The sequence below is a fragment of the Ruditapes philippinarum genome, unplaced genomic scaffold (assembly GCF_026571515.1).
Source record: "Ruditapes philippinarum isolate M1 unplaced genomic scaffold, ASM2657151v2 ctg189_1_1_1_1, whole genome shotgun sequence".
NCBI classification, from domain to species: domain Eukaryota; kingdom Metazoa; phylum Mollusca; class Bivalvia; order Venerida; family Veneridae; genus Ruditapes; species Ruditapes philippinarum.
In genome coordinates, this window is record NW_026860350.1 from 88,692 (window position 1) to 111,462 (window position 22,771).

General features: G+C 30.4%; 2 protein-coding genes across 6 annotated transcripts in view; one reads left to right on the forward strand and one right to left on the reverse strand.

The window, feature by feature from the left end:
- The window catches only part of LOC132759742 (potassium voltage-gated channel protein Shaker-like), a 112,412-nt gene that overhangs the window by 35,589 nt on the left and 54,052 nt on the right, over positions 1-22,771 (reverse strand). The window lies entirely within an intron of this gene.
- Positions 1-22,771, forward strand: part of LOC132759743 (U1 small nuclear ribonucleoprotein 70 kDa-like) — an 87,844-nt gene that overhangs the window by 2,967 nt on the left and 62,106 nt on the right. Inside the window, exons 3-4 of the mRNA XM_060751570.1 lie at positions 1,824-1,878; positions 2,975-3,036. Coding sequence (XP_060607553.1) covers positions 1,824-1,878; positions 2,975-3,036 — 117 coding nt within the window. The remainder of the gene's footprint in view (positions 1-1,823; positions 1,879-2,974; positions 3,037-22,771) is intronic.

Below are 22,771 nucleotides of genomic sequence, written 5' to 3' on the forward strand. Positions count from 1 at the left end.
ATTGAAATTTGGTTTATAGTTATTTTATATGCCCTGTTTGTCAATGACTTTATAAATTGCCCTGGCCTCATTTAGTGTTTTGTTGAGTAGGAACATGTCTGAACAAGGCTTCATAATGAAATATGACGCTGAACCACTGTGTCAAATGTGGAAGTCAAAAAACTTTTTAATAGCTTTTATAGATATATATGCTGGGTAGATGATTAATATAAACAACTTCTTTGTGAATGAATAGATTTTAATTGCTAACATTGAGCCTTTGTGAATGTACAAAAATAATATTTCTAAATTTAACCCTTTTTCAATTTCACCTATTTTCATTGTAGATTTTTTTTTATTTATACTTAGAATGAAATATTAAATAGTAGAAGTAGATATAATGAGATAGCCTTTGTTAAATTACAGTCAACTTTTGACATATTTGTAGGCATTTGTACACTATTTTTGTCTTTTTTATAAAGAAGAAGCATGTAAATGTTGATAAACCAAAGTGAAACCAACTTTACTTATATTCATGCATTTATTATAAGACCAAAAAAATAAAAAAAATGTATAAGATACCTGCTATCAACATGGGTATTATAAATTCCTGTTAGTGAACATTAAATTGTTGTCTATATTATTAAAACCTCCATGTCTTTAACCATTTATGCATGGTCTTTATTAGAATATTTGATAAAACATAAAACACATTTTTAGTTTGTTATCATGTGTAACATTGTATTAATTTGACTTATCTTTATCTTATTTTATTATCTTATCTCAGATTTTTATTTATTGTTTTTTTTTCTAAAACAATTATTAACGGTCATTTGCTATAAACAGTTATGTAATCAAAATTTTTGACAAATGTTTAGTGGGGTAAGTTTTTTGGTTAAAGATCTGTGACTGATATTATTGAAGTGTCTATTGAAGATAATATGTAGGTCTTGTTGGCAGACAAGTTGACTATTAATTGAAGAAATTGACTATTAATTGAAGGACAATTTTTCAATAGAAATATTAACATTTCTATTAAAGTTTGATTTATGATTGCAATAAAACATATCTCTTGTTACATATTATATACAAATGAGTGCACATTAATTGTCACTACGATAATACCAAATTGTCCCTTATTGTGTACAAAAAAAAAATAGTTCCAGGTCAGTATTTTATTAGCTCCACTTTTGGAAGAAATAAAGGAGCTATAGTATTGCGCTGCTTTCAATGCCATTTTATTGAATTTTATTTATGGATACATCTTGATGAGTTTCTCTTTTTTGACCCACTTTCAGGTCTAAAGGTCAAGGTAACTGGTACTTGTAATAATAGCAGAATATACATTGTAAAATTGGTCATTAAATCAATGTGCATTGACCTGATAACTAAAAACTTTGTATGTACAATGTAGATGTACCTTGATGGGTCTTAAGTACTATACCCATTTTAGAATAACGTCAAAGTGTTCCTGATATTATTATACATTCACTTGAACTTCACTATTCAGCACTGAGAAAAGTGGAGCTTTCTGACTAGAATAGGTCTTGTTTCAGTAGACCATTAAAATATTACTGTTTGTGAATGAAAAATCATAGAAAAGGAGGAAAAAATATGCACACACACAAACACACACAACACCAACAAATTATACTGTAAATATTTTGAAGCAAAAGTTTTTATTATTTTACTGCTTCACATGTCATACAATTAAATTTAAAAAAAAGAATAAATTTATTTTCACAATATTCAAAGTTACATGCCATTGTACTTTATTAAAATACTTTTTGGTGAGTTACTGTGATTGACCAAATTTATATCAAATTATCTGTTTTCTTTTTCAGAGGAAGGAAAGAGCCGAACAAATTGCGTACAAATTAGAACAAGATTTAGCTTTATGTAAGTAGTAATATGTTATCAACAGTCAGTAAGTATATATAAATAAAATAATATGCTTCAAAACTTGAACATCTTTTTTACTAACAAGTATAAAGTCATGTCAGCCTATGAAATGTCCCAAATTTATAGCATGGTATATTCATTGTACAGATTAATCTGCTTTTTATTCAGCAGAAAAGAAAGGTCAGTCAGCAATAAAATTTGGAATAAAACAAATTTTATCTTAAAACTTCTCTATTAAATCATTTCTGCTAGAAATAGTTCATCAAAAGATGTTAGATCTTTCAGTATTTAGTTGCGTCAATGATTCTGCACTGCATATACTAGAGATAGTTTTGCCCGGTGATTTTACCAAATAACCTCAGAATCTTGAAAATTTCATATTGCTTGTATTCTGTATAATTATAAGAACTTTTATTTTAGATTAATGGTAAAAATTAGAACACATTTCTGATATTGAATCCTTTGTAACAAATAGAGCTGACAATAGATATAATTATTATGTTTCATTTATTTGTAGAATACATGAAAATTTAAAGCGTTTACATAGTGTGAAAAGGTCATGGAGTTAATTAATAAAAATTATGAGCAAAATTGTTGAAACTTGATGAAAATAGTTAAGTAACAACCTTTTATGCTGTTCAGCCATCAAGATGTGTATAAATGGCAAAGTAAGACAAGAATATGGTATACATGTACAATGAGTTGGTGATAATCATACAAGATTAGAAAACAAAATGAGAACAAAAATTGGTGTAATATAGGAAAATTTTTCTGCTATAAATGCATCTTTTTTAAATATTTTTTTTAAGATCATTCTTGAACTTATTTAAATAAAACACAACTTTTGAATGCCTTTAGTCATTTGAAACAATTCTATTTACCTTCTTTTCCCTCTTCACTAGGGGACCCACATTCACATTTAAAAAAAAAAGAAAGATGCATTTTATAGTAGAAAAATGTTCATGTATTGCAGCGACTCTTGTTTTCTTGATGAAAATGTTTTAATTGTTAAAAAAGTAAAACTTTTTTTATTAAGAGAATGCGTATATTTATTTGAAACAATGCTATTTACCTTCTTTTCCCTCTTCAATAGGGGACCCACATTCACAGAATGCATCTACAGATCCTTACAAGACTTTATTTATAGCAAGAATAGTAAGTTACCAAGATTATTCTTTCTTATCCACACATGAATATTTGTAAATGCATGTATAGTCCACAGTTGTAGTGCTCAAGTGAATTATATAGGTAATGTTTCTACATGTGAAATTTTAATATAATACAGTAAAATGAAGTCCTCCCAATATGCAACACAATTTAACCTCTTATTGCAAAAATTCATTTGTATATCCATTCAAATTTAATTTTTATCTTAATCATGTAAATTTAAGGATATATTACATAATTAGCTTGGTTGCTAGATATTTAACTGGATCATGTTGACTTAGTGACTTTAAAATGGTCATCTTACAGGTAGATCTGTTAGTCAATGGGAATTATATTACTGATTAAACTTTAATTACTTCATTCTTAATTGTACTAGTTACTTTGATCTATAGATAGTAAATGTTGAAATGATATTGATATTAAAACATGCATGAGGCCATCCTTAATAATATATATGTTTGCTATTGCCGACCCAGAGTTATAAGGAGTGGGTCGGTAGGTAGGCTTTTTTTTTTAAAATATATAATTTTTACTGAACGTAAGTTAATACGCTTAGTACGTTGTAACAGATTGTGGAAATTTGGGCTACACTATCATCATCGGCAAAACTAACCTGTAAAAGACAGTGAAAAACAATAAAAAAGCATGTTCACTAGTAATCATAACATGAAATAAAAAAATGACTATGTAGACATAAATTCAAGCATGGTCAAATTACCGATGTGATAAACTAATCCTGCGTAAAATTCCCGTACGAACTGGAAAAATTATAGTGGATCACCAGGACATTTCGTTCTCACGGATGCATGATCATTACTCAATTTATTACACGTCTGTAAAAAATAACACACGCAAGATTTGTCTCCTATAATTTCTGAATGGTGGATCGTTAAAATATTTCATTGTTAGTTACCGAAAATTATCGCAGATTGTTGAAATTCCACAGCGCTAAAAGACCCAAAAACACTCGCGCAAAAAGTAGCATCCATAAATAAAAGGAATATAATGTTTCCATTGTTAAATATAAATACAAAATTTACACACGAAATGACCTCTGACAAATGACTGGTCGGCTCTTCTGAAGAATCTGTGAATCTTTGATGTTTACACACCTGTAGTTGTTGCCGAATCATCAAAGAAATGCCGACACTCAATTGACTTCCACCTCTTTTTTATATATCAGAAAAAAAACTGTCATTTCTTTTTTTCATATTATTAATCGTAAGTGCATTTTGACATGGAGTTTAATTAGACGTAAGTAAATCTGTGATTTTGATTGTGATATTTTATTTACATTTTTATGATCTTGAAGATATTTTGCAATACTTGTGTCTGCTATCAAAACAATAATGCATATGAAATGACCACAGCTTCCAAAAAATTATTTTTTCGGTAAATTTTATGACAGAATCCCCGCTGCTACCAGAAATGTTTTATTGCATGGGCTAAGTATTTAATCTGTGTCGGCAGTCATAAACAATTGAACATGTACTCCAAAGCACATTAAAATTACCACATGGTAAACTAGTGACCATATAAATGCTTTACAAATATTCATTAACTGAACAAACATTATTTTTAATCCCGTTTCCACACCTTAATTTGATACGTTCTATTGTTAGTTAATTCGACTTAATTGCCGCGCGCATGCAGTACTGCGTGACGTAAGGGAAATATCCTTCCCTGGTTGGTTGCTATTTATATAAATACTTTAAATAGTAATGCACAGAATGCCCTCATGAATGATCACTGTTACTTTACATATTAAATGTTTGATTTTCCTTCGATTTTATTTTTGTTTTCGAGGGATTTTTTTAGGTGGAATGCCCTGGCTGATTTGGCGGAAATAAAAAAAAAATCTGATTTTTTTAAGCTGAAAAAAACCTTTGAGTCGGGTCATTTTCGCTGGGTCGGCCGGCAATAGCAAACAGATAATTTTTTAAGAGTGGCCTGATTCCATAGCGTGTTAAATTAAAAAGAGATATATTTAGTGACGTAATTGGCACAATTTCTGAGGTAAAAAGTCTGCATTTGATAAGAAAAAAAATAGATCTGAACATGGTTTGGTTGCATTTAAATTGTCTTATGCCAATATTATCATTTGAGAAGTGTGTTTTGATATGTATAATTAGGTCGGAGATAAGTTAATAAGTCAATGATTGCATTTAGATAGGTGTGTATTGTCGTGTAACTTTAACAGGTCTTTGTAGGTCTTTGTAATTTGATACAAGATAAAGGAAATATTTAATATGTAGAGTAGATTATATCAGGTGTTAGTCAAGGTGACTCAAATGTATTTGTTTAAAGCTGTGTAAATTTTATATCAAAATATATATTACGTTCATCAGAATTGTGACAAGAAGATGCATAATAAAGATGTATAATAAAGAAAGTAAAGTGGTTTTTCACTGGTGTAAGGGAAGTAACTCACTGATAGAAAGAGATTCCTATAGATCAATGCATTTGAGGGACGATAAGGAAATGTTGTTAATTATTTATTATTTGTAATGTAATTAATAGGTTGATAACAAAAGAAATATAACAACCAAAAATGATTAACATAGTTAAAAAAAATAGGTAGGAGTGATGTAAATGTATATTTTTGCAGACAATTCCAAAACTGTTGAAATAGTTGTTTTTAACTTGATTCAATATTTTGATAATTTATTTAATTCATAATTTTGCCAATAGTTTCAAGTATACCCTACCACCAGTATTAGATAACACTACACAGCCCTAAAAAATATATCATACAAATGTCATGTGACATTTTTAAAAGATCAGTTTGTCTTCTATAGCTATGACTTCTATTTGACATTTATCAAATATTCATAAGTTTGCAATAAAATGGAAATATTGACAGGCTACATTGCTCTTCGTCACAATTTTGCTGTTGATTTGAGATGAATTATAAATTAGTAATAATATTTTCTTGTTTCTGTCACTCCGTATTATCAGGGGGTTGTTAATTTTATTCTTCTGGTATCATTTGAAGTGAGCAGAAAAAAAGCTGAAGACATTTAGCTTGAATAAAGTGTAGATGGAAGTATATTTAATACAGTTTTACATTTTTGATATTTTTCACAATACTAAATTCAAGGGTTATTTGTGTGTTTACACTTACAGGATGTCTGTTAGGCTAAGTTAGATAATAATTAGTTGAAATTGTAACCCTGTTACTTCAAAGTATAGTGTGTTTCACGTTTTGATATATATATAATAGTTGTTTGCCATTTTCTTAAAAAGGGGGGGGGGGGGGGGGGGGGTTCTGTGTCTGTGTACTACTTCTTATTTATTTACTATCACAATATTCAATTTTTCACTTAAAAGAATTGTGTCATGTTAAATTGTTTTGTAAAAATGATTATAAGACACAGTAGGTTGAAGATAAGTAACTATATTTGATTTAGATAAGACAATGATATTATAATTAAACTAACTAAAACTGCGCAGTTTCTACCTTGACATAATTGCCAAAATTTAATGTGTAATACAAGACTGACAAATTTGTAGCATTAGCTTGGCAGCTAAACAATTTGGCAAGTTTAGATTTTGACTTTGATACAGCAAATAAGATAATTATATATCAGAGTGAAAGAAGGAAAAAAAGGAATTCCGGGCATCTATATTACCACACAACATGATTTTCAGGGAATGCTTTAAGATTTGATGTATTTTAAGGGAGAGAACTCTGTAGTATTTGAGATAAACAGTTTATGTTATATCATCTTTCCTGTTACTTTATATCATAGGAGCTGTGTCACTAACTGGAATAATCTTCATATAACTTTGATATACTTTGATATTATGTAATTCTAACATCATGTAAAACATGTCCTTTTTTTTAAAAATCTCTGAGGTTAAAAACGAGCCTGTTTCGTATTCTGCAATCAATTCAATCAAGCTACCTATTATTTCAATCTATAGGAAATGTCCGTACAACAAAGGGGTGTCATTAAACTATAGAGTGACACTGCAATCAATTTTGTGTCTATTTTCAGTCTATTTAAAAACGTTATTGATCTAGATTAATGTGACACAATGTAGCTATTATGATGAAATTGTAGGCTATTAGAAGCCACTGTTGGACTTGATGGTCATCTTAATTGTTTTTAACAACTTCCCTATAGATGTTTCCTTATCTGACCTATAAACTATAAACTTCTTAATCTTTAATGACTAAAAATTAAAGTTATATTTCAGCAGGTCAGATCAATTTTCGTAAATTTTGGAGTTAAAAAGTTTTTAGCACAAAGTAGGATTTTATATTAATCAAATTTAAGAACAAAAAAGAAGCTCAGCATCCTTTGATGAGCACCTGTTGTTAAATTTATAATTAATCTAGTATAACTTTTAATTAATATAAGTTTTCTATTTATCTTGTGTAGTGTAATTTTGTAAATAGATTGAACACAGTTTTATCTGAACTAACTTATAGAAATGAGGTAAAACTATGCTGCAGTGAACTCCTACATCAACCTGTTTATATTCCATAAAACACAAGTTTGCTAAATTCTTTCTGTTACCCTTAAGGCTTGTACTAAAACATTAAACATTATTGATTCTTGAATTTTTCTTTTATCTTACTGTATAGAAATATTCTTGATTTTTTTTTTTTGGTTTATCTCAAATTTGAATTAGGTGGATGTCAAAGTTTTAGTGTAGAAAAAGAAAGATCAGGTTTCATAGAAAATTAAAGTTGTAAGCACATGATGCTGATTAGCTTAAGGGATAAAAAGTGAAGAAATTTTCATTTTTAGCTCGACTTTTCTATGAAAAGGGGAGCTATCCTACTCGCCCCGGCGTCGGCGTCGGCGTTGGCGTCACACCTTGGTTAAGTTTTTCGTACCACCCCACTTTATTTCAGAAGTATTACAAGTATGGCTTTGAAACTTACCATACTTGTTCACCATCATAACCTCCATCTACAGACAAGAGTACATAACTCTGTCAAGGTTTTTGACAGAATTATGGCCCTTTTTTGACTTAGAAAGTGTATTGAGCTTGGTTAAGTTTTTTGTACCACCTCACTTTATTTCAAAACCATTGAGGTATTGCTTTGAAACTGACCATACTTGTTTACCATCACGACCTTCATCAACAGACAAGAGGACATAACTCTGTCAAGGTTTTTGACAGAATTATGCCCCTTTTTGACTTAGAAAATACATTGAATATGGGTAAAATCCACTTATTGCCTTAACCCTTTGAGATATTGCTTTGAAACTTTTAATGCTATTTCACATCATTACCCCCATCTGTACGCAAGAGAAGGTAACTCTGTCAAGGATTTGTTTTAAAAATTAAGGCCTTTTATCGACTTAGAATCTTGGTTAAGTTTTTAGTACCAGTCCACTTGATAAAATTTATCTATTACTTGTATTATAAGGTAACTATAATACTTTCACATACAAAGTCAAATCTATATATTATGCTGATTGTACAAAAATATACTGCTTCCTTGGCATAGATTTCTTGAAAAAATTATGTTATTATGTCATTTACCAAGGTGTTCTGAGTGACGTAAAAATACCTTATTCTCTCAAAGTGGGTTTAATACTATTAAATTTATTTAAGGCTCAACTCAGTTTTTTTTTCTTTCTTACCAGCCCTCTTTTGACTTAAACATTTCAAACTTTGCTGCAGTGTTCAAGGGTATCACACAATTCAGTAAAATAATTCTTCACTAAATATCTTAATGCTCATGGCCATTGTTCACTTTAAAAATACAGAGATTCTTGTATTGCCTTTTACTGCAAAAACTTTTTTTATTGGCAAGCAATAAAAAAGTCGAGCGCGCTGTCTTACGGACAGCTCTTGTTTACTTTAATTCTCTGTCAAAGTGTGTTCAACACAGCTTGAAGTTTACCTTGGTGAATTTTCAGAAAACAACTTTGTTTATGCAAAACACAATCAGATAACATAATGTGAATTGGTAGCTTAAATGTTCAAAATTCTGCTATCTGATATTGAAAATAAATGTGAATGATAATAACTCTAGAATTTACTGCAGTCAAAAGTTGTTGCAGAATGTATTAAAAACTTTCCTAATACATCACTTTCTGTCTTCTACCAAATTGTACAAAAGAATTCATTTCTGTTAAATTTACAGTATGTGAATGATGTAAACAATAAGCTTGCCAATGGGTTTTTCTTAATTTGAATAAAGACTAAATATAGTAAATATGGCCCTTAAAGTCCCCAGTTTTCCATTTTTAATAGAAAAACACTTCTTATAAAAGACTTTATTTTATATGAGTGCATGCATGTTGAAGTTTTATAATGAAGATGTTGTCAAATTAGAAAAGTAAGGTCACAGTGTACAATAAAATAACAGTACATACTGTTTACAATTTTTTTCCTTCAGAATTATCTTTTACCAAATATTGATGATTTTTTCCCAAGTTTTTGACTAATTATTTAGATTATTGCTGGGTGTTGGAGAATGTTATGTTCCCATGAGTAAAAGTTTATGAAGTGAATTTCTCAAAATTATCTTGTCTTTTCCTTCTAATTAGACAACAAAGTTATTTTTAGTGTTTCTCCTCAGTATTTGAACAATTGAGAAAAAGAGAAAATAATTTCTTCATTCCTCTAGTGGGAATTATCCTCACAATTAAATAATTAAATAATTCAGCTTATATTTTTACACAAAATTTAATTTAAAAAATAATAGATGATGTTTGGTTGGTGTGATATTTTGGAATAGTGTGGCATTGTCGTAGTACAAAACAATTAAAACAATTTCTGGTTCAGAAATATGGGGATTTGAGGAAAACATTTACGTTTAGCTAACAGTTTGGAAATCATGGGGCATAATTGAATTACATTTTGAATATAGGTTATTTGCAAGATCTTGGTTTAATCTTTTTATATCTTGAATGATTTCTTTTGTAATTAAGTTTATAAGAATGTTTAGATACATGAGCATTAGCATACAATTTTGAATATGTTTTACTCTTAAAGTGACGTTATGCCCAACCAGATTATATATAGAGTGAACAAATGAAAGTTAAATGAAGTTTACATTTTGCTATAATGCCTATCAAATTTTACTATTTTCTTTGTATGGAAGATACATTTAAATAACTCACATGTCCTTAGGAAGTTTCTGTAAATATCTATCAGAATTTACCTGTAATGTTCTATTTATAAAATAAGAGAATGGCAGTCTTTTCAGTTTCCAATTTCAACTGTTGGTCAATCACCATAATAACAATCAATCTATAGAAATATATAGTTGATTCATCTGACTTTGACAATGAAAAAATAATATCACTGTTAACAGCATTGAATATATTAATATAATGTACATAGTAACATTTTAAGATTTTGTCACGAGAGAGAACAAGAATACAGCATAGAACATGAGTCATTGAACATTCAGTGTGTGTCAAATTTATCTTTTAATAAAACGGACAAAATCAAAATAAACATAAAGTTATCTAACTGATTTTTATTAGCATATGAATTATTACCATATAATTATTCTATTGTCCTTACAAAATGTACAAGATTCATCTGACCTAATGTTCAAACTACAGAATTTAGTACATATACATATACAGAATTTAGTATATCATATGTAATCAGAAGGTGATGCAAATATGAACAGGAAAGTAGGAATTAAAGTTATTGAATCATAAAAGAAATGATATGTGCAATGCGTCACGACAAAACCAACATAGTGCGTTTGCTACCAGCATGGATCCAGACCAGCCCGCGCATACGCGCAGTCTCATCAGGATCCATGCTGTTCGCTGTCAATTTCTCAACTTGAAATTAGAGTTGTTAAGCGAACAGCATGGATCCTGATCAGACTGCGCGGATGCAAACGCACTATGTTGGTTTTGTCATGATGCGGCACATATCTCTGTCTTACTGTATAATTCAAGTAATTGACCAAAGCAAGAGAATAAAGGCCCTCCTCCAATTGAATAATCAATGATGTAAATTTTCCTCACAGAAAGGAAAGTAAGAATGTAAATAAAAATATGTCTGGCTTGTTTTGTCAACACTATGCTGACAAATTTCACTACAAATTCTGATATATATATATATCTATGTATTTGGGGGAGAAAATAGTGCAGATTTTAGTGCTGAATAATCTAATAAAGCTGGCCAAAAATATTGATACCCCAGCTGGTCCTGACATGCAAACATAGACTTTGTAGAATTACTAATGGATCTTGGCTATTGATAAGATGTTTCCATTCTTACTGTGATAAAACTTGGGAAATCTCATTGTTGGAAAGACCAGTCTGTCTGATGTCTCAACATACAAATTTATTTATGAATAGTTTATTTTAGCCATGTTTTTGTGTGTGTCACGGACTGTATAGAGACTATTTTTTTGTGAGGAGATAGATGGAAGTTATAACTGTTAGGCTTATTTTTTATATGACTGAGATATATAAAAGATTTCAGGTCCAGTAATGTTGGTAATAGAACAAATAAATAAATTTCGATGCAGAATTCAGGATGTCTAGACCAAAAGTGTCCTGACACAGCCACACCCTCCCTCTCCGAACCTCTTCAAAATTTGCACACAATTTGATCTAATGAAATACAAGGCATAACAGATAGTAAAGATAATAATGATAAAAATGTTATAATTTAATCTTCATACTTCATTGAAGTAGGCTTCTGGTGAACAAAGATATATGATTTACATGTATATAGAAATATGTATATACACTGAAACCATTATACTATATATGTTAAAAACCATTATAAACACACTTCATTAGCTGAAATAAGTTGATGTAAATTAGAAACAAAAAAAAAGAAGAAAAAGGTCCTACCTGACCCCTTTGTGAACTATTTATATGAAGCATTCTCACAGCATAGGCCATATTGTAGTGTCCATTATTTATTATATATCAAAACCTTTAATTATCACATCACATTTGTTTCAATGACAACCGTTAATGTATTTTTTTATAGGTATCTCACCTTGTTATTTATAAAGAACTAAGTTTAATGTTCAGTGTTTCCAAGTTACAATATTAACTTGTTCACAAATTGTCTTAGAATCGTTTTAAACTAAAGAACATGTTAATGGAATTGATCTTCAAGTAGAATATTAGCATCATTAAATATATTTTAGCAAGTGTCCTCGTTACCACATTGAGCAAGTGTTGATAAATACTGACGAAAATTGCCGTTATTTTGTGTCATTTTCCACGTTTTGTTTCTAAGAATTGTTCCACACACTTATTCCTTACGGATCCATTTATATGATTTTGTTATCACGGAAAATGTAAATAATCTTGACTGTTTACAATTGTATTTTCAAGATTTTGTCGCCATGGTAATGGAATACAAAAATAATTCTCAGTATCAACATAACTCAATTCAACTTAAATCAGGAATATATGAGTTTACTTTGCTGACACACACACACTCTAATTTTCAGACCCTAAATTTGATTTATTTTCCTCCAGGATCATAGTCAACAATTGCCTGTAAGTTTGTGACAAGTTCCCAGCTTGAGATAATATTGCAGCGTTAATTGGTTGATGATAAAAAAAATAACAGTTCTTTTTTTAAAAATGATTGTTATCTGATAAATATAATTACAGACCTGTTGGGCATTTTAGTCAGTGATTAGTAGTTTTGTCCATTATAAATGGAATTTATCTGCATTAATTTATTTCATTGTTTAGCAACACTTTACAGTTCAGATTTGGACACGGTTCAAAGTGAAACTTTATTCCTCAAATATAATTTCTAACATTTAAATTTTTCATAAATTTACATAAAGCTGTAATTCCTTGTATAAAGATTTATTTATATATATTCATCAAAATAATTTCCCAACATGAAATATTCCAAGAATTACAAAAAAAAACCCGACATCAATTCTTTGAAAAGCATAGTGGCAACAATATGTTATATTTGCTTAACCAAGGATTCACTTACTGCTTCGATGATTGAAATGGATTTTATCAGCATTTTAATTATTCATTCTTTTCATGTATGACATGTTCTAATTTCACTGTTCCAGTCTATAGTCACAATATTACTAATAATAATGCTTGTTTATGATTCTTGTTTATTTTTCACTTGTGATTATTAGAACTGTATAAAGGACGGCTGTAATGAACACCCGATGGTGATGTTAGCCTGATCGTGACACTTAGATCTAAAGGTAGATAACTCCAAATGTTCCATTTGCTAATTCCTTTATACTCGACGACCTCACATTATAGGAATCACATTGTTAAAATTCCATGTCATGTGATGTATACTGACATGCTCCTTTAATTAAATGAACAATAACTAATCCAAACTATATATGAAGATAAAAAAAAATCCAACAATTAGCAAATTATATATAAATGCCCATCAGAATTTGGCTTTGTTGGAAAGTTAATTCCAGCCCTGACAATAATGGTAGCTCGTTATGCCACTGTATATGTTGTGTTAATTACATGCAGGTGTGTTAACATTGCATCACTTTAATTAGATACAGAAAGACAATTACTGAAACAAAATGCAGATTTCCAGGAAAACATGTCAGTGTAAGTTAAATAGTATAAACATTATAAACTAGCCACTTAAGATTTATTATATTATATAAAACATACACTTGAACATATTTGTCACCAAACAAATTTTTGTCCCATTCTTTTTTTGATATCTTAATTCAAGTGTTCATGATAAAGTTATTTAAATGTTAACATTTAATCTTATTTTGAAGAAATATTTCATCTTCCATCATAATAAAAACTGTTTTCCATATATAGGTACATTTGTGCACTCCTAGATAATGGCTTTTAACATAAAAAAGAAAATCCTTTTATTTTAAGAAATTTAATTTCCCTTACTGAAATATTTTGAAATAGTTTTCTCCCATTAATCTGACAACTGGGAGAACAGAAAAAAAAAGACAGAACCCATTTTCTGCAATATATTGTTGTCTGCAAAATTTCACAAAATTGTCACGAAAATTTAAACAATATTTTGAGTGATTTTATGTCAAGATATTTTAGTTGTGAAATCTGTTTTACTTTGTCATTATTAATATATGTATATATCATAATATTTTAGTGGGTTCTCCTTTTCAAACCCATTAAGATCATGACTAGTAATTCCACTTCTTGCATTTTTATCTTTTAATTGAATATTGCATACATGTTCATATTTTTAGAGAACAATAATTAAGCAAAAAGTACCAATATTACTTGAAAATACATGTACAATTATTCATTTATTTAAAGAGAACTTCCAGTAACCAATAAATTCAGCCAATTAACTGACAATAAACATTATTTCAACAATATTAAATAGTGCAGGCTAATAAAATGTATAGACTAATGGTTCAATTATTCCAGTTATATAAATTTGTTTAACCAGCTGAAATTTGACATGATTCTGACATGAATAAAGCTGACCAATATCTTTATGTTAATATCTCAATATATTCATAATTAAAGTCTCTCAAACTTAGAATGGACTTCCCCAGATTTAATGCAGGGAAAATTCCTAACAAAATTTAACGATTAAGTGTTAAAAGTTACCAGCTATAGGGGCCGAACTGGCCAAGTATTTGAGGTCGCTTGCACTACAAAGTTGTGCCCCTTAGTCTGTACTTGATAGGGTAATGTAAGTGCTTTCTAGGTGGATGAACAATCAATGTCCCCGTTTAATTGTAATAAGCTAGTCAAGATCAGGTATGGTACCTGCTAATAAAAAAAGATGTAGGCTGTTGACCAGTATGGCAGGAAAGTCACCGTTAGACTTCTGTAGGTTGTGTTGGGCTTGAAACCATGTATAAACATGTAACTGTAGAATTTAATGTAAAAGTGATATTTAAGTTACTGCACAAATTGTGTTACAACAGAATGTTTGAGAAATTCATCATGCATAATGTTTAACATTGGAATAATTTTTTTTGCCTTCATGGAATTGCAAGCCATAAATCTGTCACTCTTTCATTTAAAGGATTGTATGAATCAATATTGAATCAAGCAACACTTTCTCCCTATTTGATGCATTTTAATTTCTGTCCTACTGTTTCCTAAACAGGGTGTAAACTGATGTTGAATTCATGTATTTATTGAAGTTTCATTATAAAAATGATGAAAAATGATGAGTGTTTTCGCTATTACCAATGATATATCTTAAAGGCACAGAAATGAATAAATTGTTATATTAGAAAGGGCAAATGGTGGTTATAGAGCATATCAGATACTTATCACCTGAAGAACTTAGCAATAGATGTAAAATAGCTTGATATGTAAGTATAAAATAGCTTGATATGTAAGTAGCAAAATGTAAACAAAGTAGTATTTTAACTTCCATACAAAATACTAATTGGCTATAAATGTACTAATTGCCAATAGAAGAAATAGATTGTTCATGTACTTGGCGAATAAGTTACTTTTTGGAAACTACAGCAGAACACCATTTAAAGCTTTTGAGAAATAAAAATATAAGCATTTTTTGAGGCATAATGGGCCTTTAAATAGTATTTCTGTTATTTGCTTAGATCACATTGTCTCTAGTCAACAGAATTTCAGTTTATGAAATATACGTTGAAAAAGATGGCCACATTACATAGAGAATGTCTTTGACTTATATCCAAGAATGAACATAATTCAGTCTAGGATAGACACATAATTTTCTTCTGTCTGTGAAACAGTTGCCAGAATTTTAATATTCTCAAATGTAATCCATGCAAGTTCACAAAAACCTCTTGTTGATAAAGTATCAACTTTATTTCCAACAGATTATAATAAAGTTGTCAACATGACAATGTGTTACTTTTGTATAATTATCAATAATAATGTTGTCCTGGAGAAGATGAAAAAGATTTGAAATATTAATTAGTTGACAATAACAAGTTTTAATGAATGTTGTTGTTGTTTTCAATGCACACAATCAGGTGGAACAATTTTACTCTAGGATTAATTATACCAGTTCAGAGCGGAGTCTATATTTACAATTTTCCCTGTAGGCATGACTTTTAATATTTAATTTCTGAGATATTTATAGAAGCTTTGACAGGATAAGGGGGCTAATAGCCAGGAAATTAGTGATCAGTTTTGAGACGTGTTTCGACGTTGACATGAAAATCAGTGTAAGAGAATGACTGGCAAAGTTAAGGTCAGACAAACAAAATACGCCTTTTTACATAAGGCCGCCATCTTTGTAATATTTATATTATATGTATCATTCTGATTTTCTATTGAATACTAGCTTACAACACGGAGGGTGAATACCGTTCATGTTAAATATAAACACAAAGCAAGAACCAAGAAAGATGGCTGCTGTCCTGTCTTTATGAATACAAACATGATTCTGTAAGAGGAAATGGGTGAATTCAGAGAAATTTAGTGTAATAATTTTAATATGACAGTTAAACACTAATAATCAACGCCAACTCAAATGTTCCCACATTTTTTAATACAACCTTTTAAACTACAGCTATGTCATTTTTGTGTCGCCTCTACGGAGTAGTGGCGACATATAGGGATCACTTCTCCGTCGTCTGTCTGTCCGTCTGTCCGTCTGTCTGTCTGTCTGTCTGTCCGTCTGTCCGTCCGTCCGTCACAAAACTTGTCCGGACTACTCCTCATAAACTACTGGTGCAATTTCATCCAAACTTTACAGGAATGATCAGTACCAAGTCTAGTTGTGCATATTGTCAGGATTTTCCGGTTCAATGATTTTTGTCAGAGTTATGGCCCTTTAATAATTTTTAATTTTAAAGTTTGTCCGGACTACTTCTCTTATACCACTAATGCAATTTCAATGAAACTTTACAGGATTGATCTGTAGCTCAAGTCCTTGCGCATATTGCACGGGTTTTCCGGTTGAATGATTTTTGGCTGAGTTATGGCCCTTTGATAAAAAGGTTTCTTTTTCTGTGTGTTGCCAGATACACAAAAGCTTGTCCGGACTACTCCTCATAAACTACTGGTGCAATTTCATCCAAACTTTACAGGAATGATCAGTACCAAGTCTAGTTGTGCATATTGTCAGCATTTTCCGGTTCAATGATTTTTGTTTGAGTTATGGCCCTTTAATAATTTTTATTTTTAAAGTTTGTCCACACTACTTCTCTTATACCACTTATGCAATTTCAATGAAACTTTACAGGATTGATCTGTAGTTCAAGTCCTTGCGCATATTGCACGGGTTTTCCGGTTGAATGATTTTTGGCTGAGTTATGGCCCTTTGATAAAAAGGTGTTTTTTTCTGTGTGTTGCCAGATACGCAAAAGCTTGTCCGGACTACTCCTCATAAACTACTGGTGCAATTTTATCCAAACTTTACAGGGATGATCAGTACAAAGTTGTTAGTCTAGTTGTGCACTGTCCGTCTGTCTGTCCGTCTGTCACAAAATTTGTCCCAACATGAAATTGGCCATCATGAGGCGACACATGTGATTACTGATCGCTCTTGTCTTGGTTGTGAAATGTTTATTATTGTTAAGGGATAGTTGTAGTATTAGCTGGTGAGAATATTTCAATAAATGACATGGGAGTCAGACTGTGACATAATGGTAGACGACACATGTCACTTTTTCCCTCCCATCACTGCCTTAGAATTATCTTCTTGCTGTACAGATGATGACGAAAACTGAAATCTTACACAGATTTTAACATCTTTTCTCTCTTCTCTTATTTGACAGAACAACTGTCATGTACAAAGAATTAAATTTAGACAAGTAGGTATGTTATTCAAATCTCCTAGTCACTTCTGATAGGAAAAAAAAAAGGCAATGCTTGCCTGTAGAAATGTGACCAAAGCAGACCAAGATCATCCTGCACATTGGTCTGCACTTATCATTCAGTTAGTACATATTTCAAAATTTTCCCTAAAAATGATGTCTTTGTCTAAATTAAAAGATGTGGACAAGTCCATTGACTATGTTTAGGTATTTTCTTGGTTCAGGCATTGGCAACCAGACATCATGTAGCTGGTTTATCATTGATTTAGTTTAATGAATATAAACTGTTTTATGGCAGTAATTCTGAATGTCATTGTGAAAAACAAGGTCTGTAGATAAAGTAATCCTTTTACAATGAACGTAAGTTTTGCATGTTTATAGGCTATAGGCAGGTGTAATGTTCTCTATATGTCTTCTCATACCTTTTGATCAGCTATGTTTCCTTAACAAGTCAGGCAAAGCTAATTGAAGTTGAGTAAAATGCAAGTTAGAACATCAATCATTCATTATTTTGTCTAATATATCATGGAAATGTTTTATAATCCAGGGGAATTATAACACATCTCTTGTGTATCATGTAATTTAACTTGGCTTGTCTTGTATACATATATGTTCTATATTTCTCCAGGCATGCTTTGATAACTAACAAATATTATAAATTGAAATGCATTTGCAGGTTTCAAAGCTTTCAGGAAACAGGAATATGTACAAAACTTCATTTAATTAATTTAATCTTGTTGCAACAGGTGCTCCTATAAGAAAATTATATTAATAAATGATCTGTTTGGAATTATGTTGCAACATTGGTAATGATATAATGTTTATATCATAGATTGACAAAAAATTATCAATAATCTACGTACTGTATACAGTAAAGGTGTGGAAAGGCTTTGATATTTCCTATTATATATTAAGAGCATTGAGGTTTTGAGTTATAGCCACTAGAAGTTTTTTAACAAAACATTGTTTACTACCACGTGTTTAAACTCAGGTGAAGAACTGACACTTGAAGGAAAATGTCGATAGAATCTGAAGATATTTACTGTGAAATTTGTTATATCTCTTCGTTAAAATTTGATATTGATATATATCTGATATTACTGTAACATTGTGAAAACAGGTTGTTACCCTGGTAACAGGACAATTGAATTTATGATATTTGTCTCTACCATATACGATTCTGTTAAACTAGTTCAATAATTACTGGTTTTTTGTTTCAGTTAAATCTACATTAATTTTAGGAATCTGCCTACACAATCCCAAATAGTTGTTATAAAATTATTTAATCAACATTTAGTGATAGGGTTAAATCATAGAGCTTATATCAGTGTACATGACTGGAGTGCATGACAATTAACTTCTCAGCTGAACTAGCTGGTCCTTCAAACAGAATGACAGTTTGCATGTCAACCAGAAATGTAAGCTAGTTTGCGTGTCAACCAGACTGTAAGCTAGTTTGCGTGTCAACTAGACTGTAAGCTAGTTTGCATGTCAACCAGACTGTAAGCTAGTTTGCGTGCCAACCTGACTGAAGGCTAGTTTGCATGCCAACCAAATGTAAGCTAGTTTGCGTGTCAACTAGACTGTAAGCTAGTTTGCGTGCCAACCAGACTGTAGGTTAGTTTGCATGCCAACCAGACTGTAAGCTAATTTGCAGTTTTAGTTTCCATGTCAACAAGACTGACTGCAATTTGAAAATCAGATGGTTATTCTAAAATTAAGACTGTCTGACATTAATATTGACTAGCTGTATGGCAGGACATGTCTGCACAAATAAAAAATAAGAATGATATAATAGTTTTTAATGTTTCCATGATAATAATGTTTACATATCTATGATGTCAAAAGAATTTACATTAAACATTCAAATGTAAAGAGAAGCAAAAATGATTACATGTTATGACTGTGTTTCAAATCAATGAGATATGGATATAAGTCGATGGAATCTGGTCATGTTGCAAAATCAGTTTAGCTATAATAGATTCTGTGGGATGACAAATAGCTTATTTTGCCGAGGGCAACAGTTAATAACCATGAATTAATGTTTTCTTAAAAAGCAGACTGAATTTTTTGCAGTGCCAAATTGACTGTTTAATCCAATCGAACAGAGAGATGCTGAGACTGGATATTTTCCAGGAAATATATTAAGATAAGAGATTGGTGATGCATGTTATTGTTCAAAGTAGTGGGTTAATTCTTCAAGTTAATAGAATAGATTCTATTCTAGGGGTGGTAACCGTATATTATTTGTCTATGGCTAAATTGCCTTGTCCATAAGGATTAATGTTAAGGCCTTTGTTATATCACAATGTTAATGCAGAATGGTCATACCTTGTTTACAATATGTTAGGTTGTGTACAGCTGTTTTTGCATAATATTGTCTGCATATTTATTTATAACAACAAATTATCCAGCAAAAATGTAGCTTTTGGTTATCTCCTTGAACCAGAGATAACTTCAATAAAGGGTAAAAGACTTACTTCATGATATATTTTAAGCTATATTCCTAAGAAAAAATTCTAAAATGAAGAAAAAGGAAAAAAAAAAAGAAAAACAGTGATATCTAAATATGTTGGCATGAATATGAAGACAGGTAAAGATAATTTAGTGGTTTAGAAATAAGACAACTACAAAAAATGACATTGCATATGAATATATCAGTACAGATATAAAGATATAAGTGATTATAACTTTCATCTTTCTCTACATCTGGTTATAGCAGGTCTTTCTAATGTCCACAATTTTTACAAAACATAAAATTACATAAAATCATGTAATATGAATTTCTGTAACTAGGTTCTTGTTAATATGATTGGTCAGAAGAAACTTACATGGAATGTACAAATGTACGCTGACCAATGAAAATCCTGAAATTTGAGAGGGAAATCAGAAAAAAAGGTTTAATAACCTTGAAGCAAGGTGTTAACTGGTGCTACTCTTATTGTTAAGGTGTTGTAACAAGAAATACTGACAATTTTGTTTGATAGTAATGACTGGTTCACATGCTATACTCAGTGGATATGACTGACAAATTACATTGTCTGAGTGCACATTATGTCATAATGGTCCAAAAGTAGATGTAAGATATGAGACCGTATGGGAAAACTGTTGAACACTGTTGTCATAATCTGTTGTTCTTTCCGAGTGTTTGTAAAGGAGTAGATTGGCTACCAGTTTAGTTTAATGCTTCACATATTCTTGATAATGATGCCTAAAACCCTTGTGTCTAATAAACATGATGTAGGTATAAACAAAAACATTTCTCTTGATTACTCTCTTGATTACATTTCGATAAATAAATAATAAACTGTTTTCTTTTTCTTCCTAGAAAAACCACCCTCTATAGTTCCTTGTCGTTAAATCTCCCAATGGAATGGCAGAAAATACATTTCTATAAATACATAGTTAAGATATAGAGATTAGTAAATGTTGGACTATTCCCCGTGGATATACTATGATTAAGTTAGGAGTAACACCTTTAGCCCTCTTCAGTGTTATTACTGCTATTGTGTCTATTTCATAGATGTTATCATCCCTTCTAATTCTCAAATCACATCAAATCTATCACAAATGTATAATGTAGAATAATACTGGTTCATTGGACTATTTTTTCAAGCACATTCATTATTTTTTGTTTGCTTTTCCAGAGTTTTTTGAGTTTTTTCTTTACAGAGTATTTTGCTAGCTTGATTAATTTGACATTAATTTGAATGTAATGTCTTTATCAAGTAGCTATCTAGGATTCAAAATTGCCATTTAGTTTTCTTTGAAATGATTTGAAGATGTATGAAAAGTTTGACTCTAGTGTCTACTTGAGAAACAGAAAAGTCGATCAGTATGTTTAAATTCTGAAGTTCATTTACCTGATTTTAGTGGAGTTTAGTGTATTTTTAGATTGTTTAATGCGATATCAATTTTAAACAAAAGAAGTTTGAATTTAGTCATATAAACAACCCAAAATAAATGTTTTATGTTGTTCAACAGCTGATTGATTCCCTGGAGCTTACCTGAGTTACCAACTGTAAAATATATGTAACCTTCTAATAAATTGAAATAATGATTCAAAATAATAATCATGGAATATGAAGCCATCAAGTAATGTAATATGTACAATATGTTTACAAATATTGACAAAGCGAAGTTGTGTAGGAAATATTAATTGCATATAGCAACATTTGGTGATAATTGTAACAGGAATCTGTGATATATCAATGTCACAATTGTCTATATCTGTCTCTATCAATGCTTTCTGCGTAATTGGGTCATATTTCATATATTGTATTCATTTCACAGATATTGTTTTTCAAATTAATGTTCCTCAAAGGTAATTTTTTGATAATTTTATCAAAATGCTGTTTATAGAAAATGCAAGCATTGAAACATTGTGACATCAGACACTGTACGTTATCAATGCCAGATGATCCAATCATTTTCAGAGCTGTATGCCTTGTTTTGTACAGTTTTGATACTAGTAACCAAGCCTGTAACAGCTTTGGTTTTGTCCTATCAGTAGATGTTTAAGGATTGCAGTTCTCATTATTTTCTAAAACCTTGGCATGCACAGGTATATATATAGGTCTGCCTTAGTGTCACCTACTTTTATTGGCCATGTTTCTCTTAAAGGGGCAACATTCGCTGCCGCGGCAGCGAGTATTTGTGGGTGTGACTAATCAGTGGTGTAAAACTGTCTGTTATAAACCATGAGCTAAAAATAGAATGCAGTGTTAACCTACAGAGAGAATATAAACAAAACAGCTGATTTTACACAGGAGAGGTTTAATGGATGTTTTATATAACTCACAGGTTAATCAGATTAATTAAAAGACATTATCAAGCCATCTTGTCCAGATATTATTTTTGAAGTCAGTTTTTTTTCATCAAGCCAGACAACTATATCCAAATCCAAAGGATGTGCCTTACATGGGACATTTCTTTTAAGAAAAACTGCTAAAAATGATCTTGACAGGAATTTAAAATTTTTTTAAACTATTAATATATAAAAATTTTATACAAATGATAAACATTTGTGAAATGTTATTT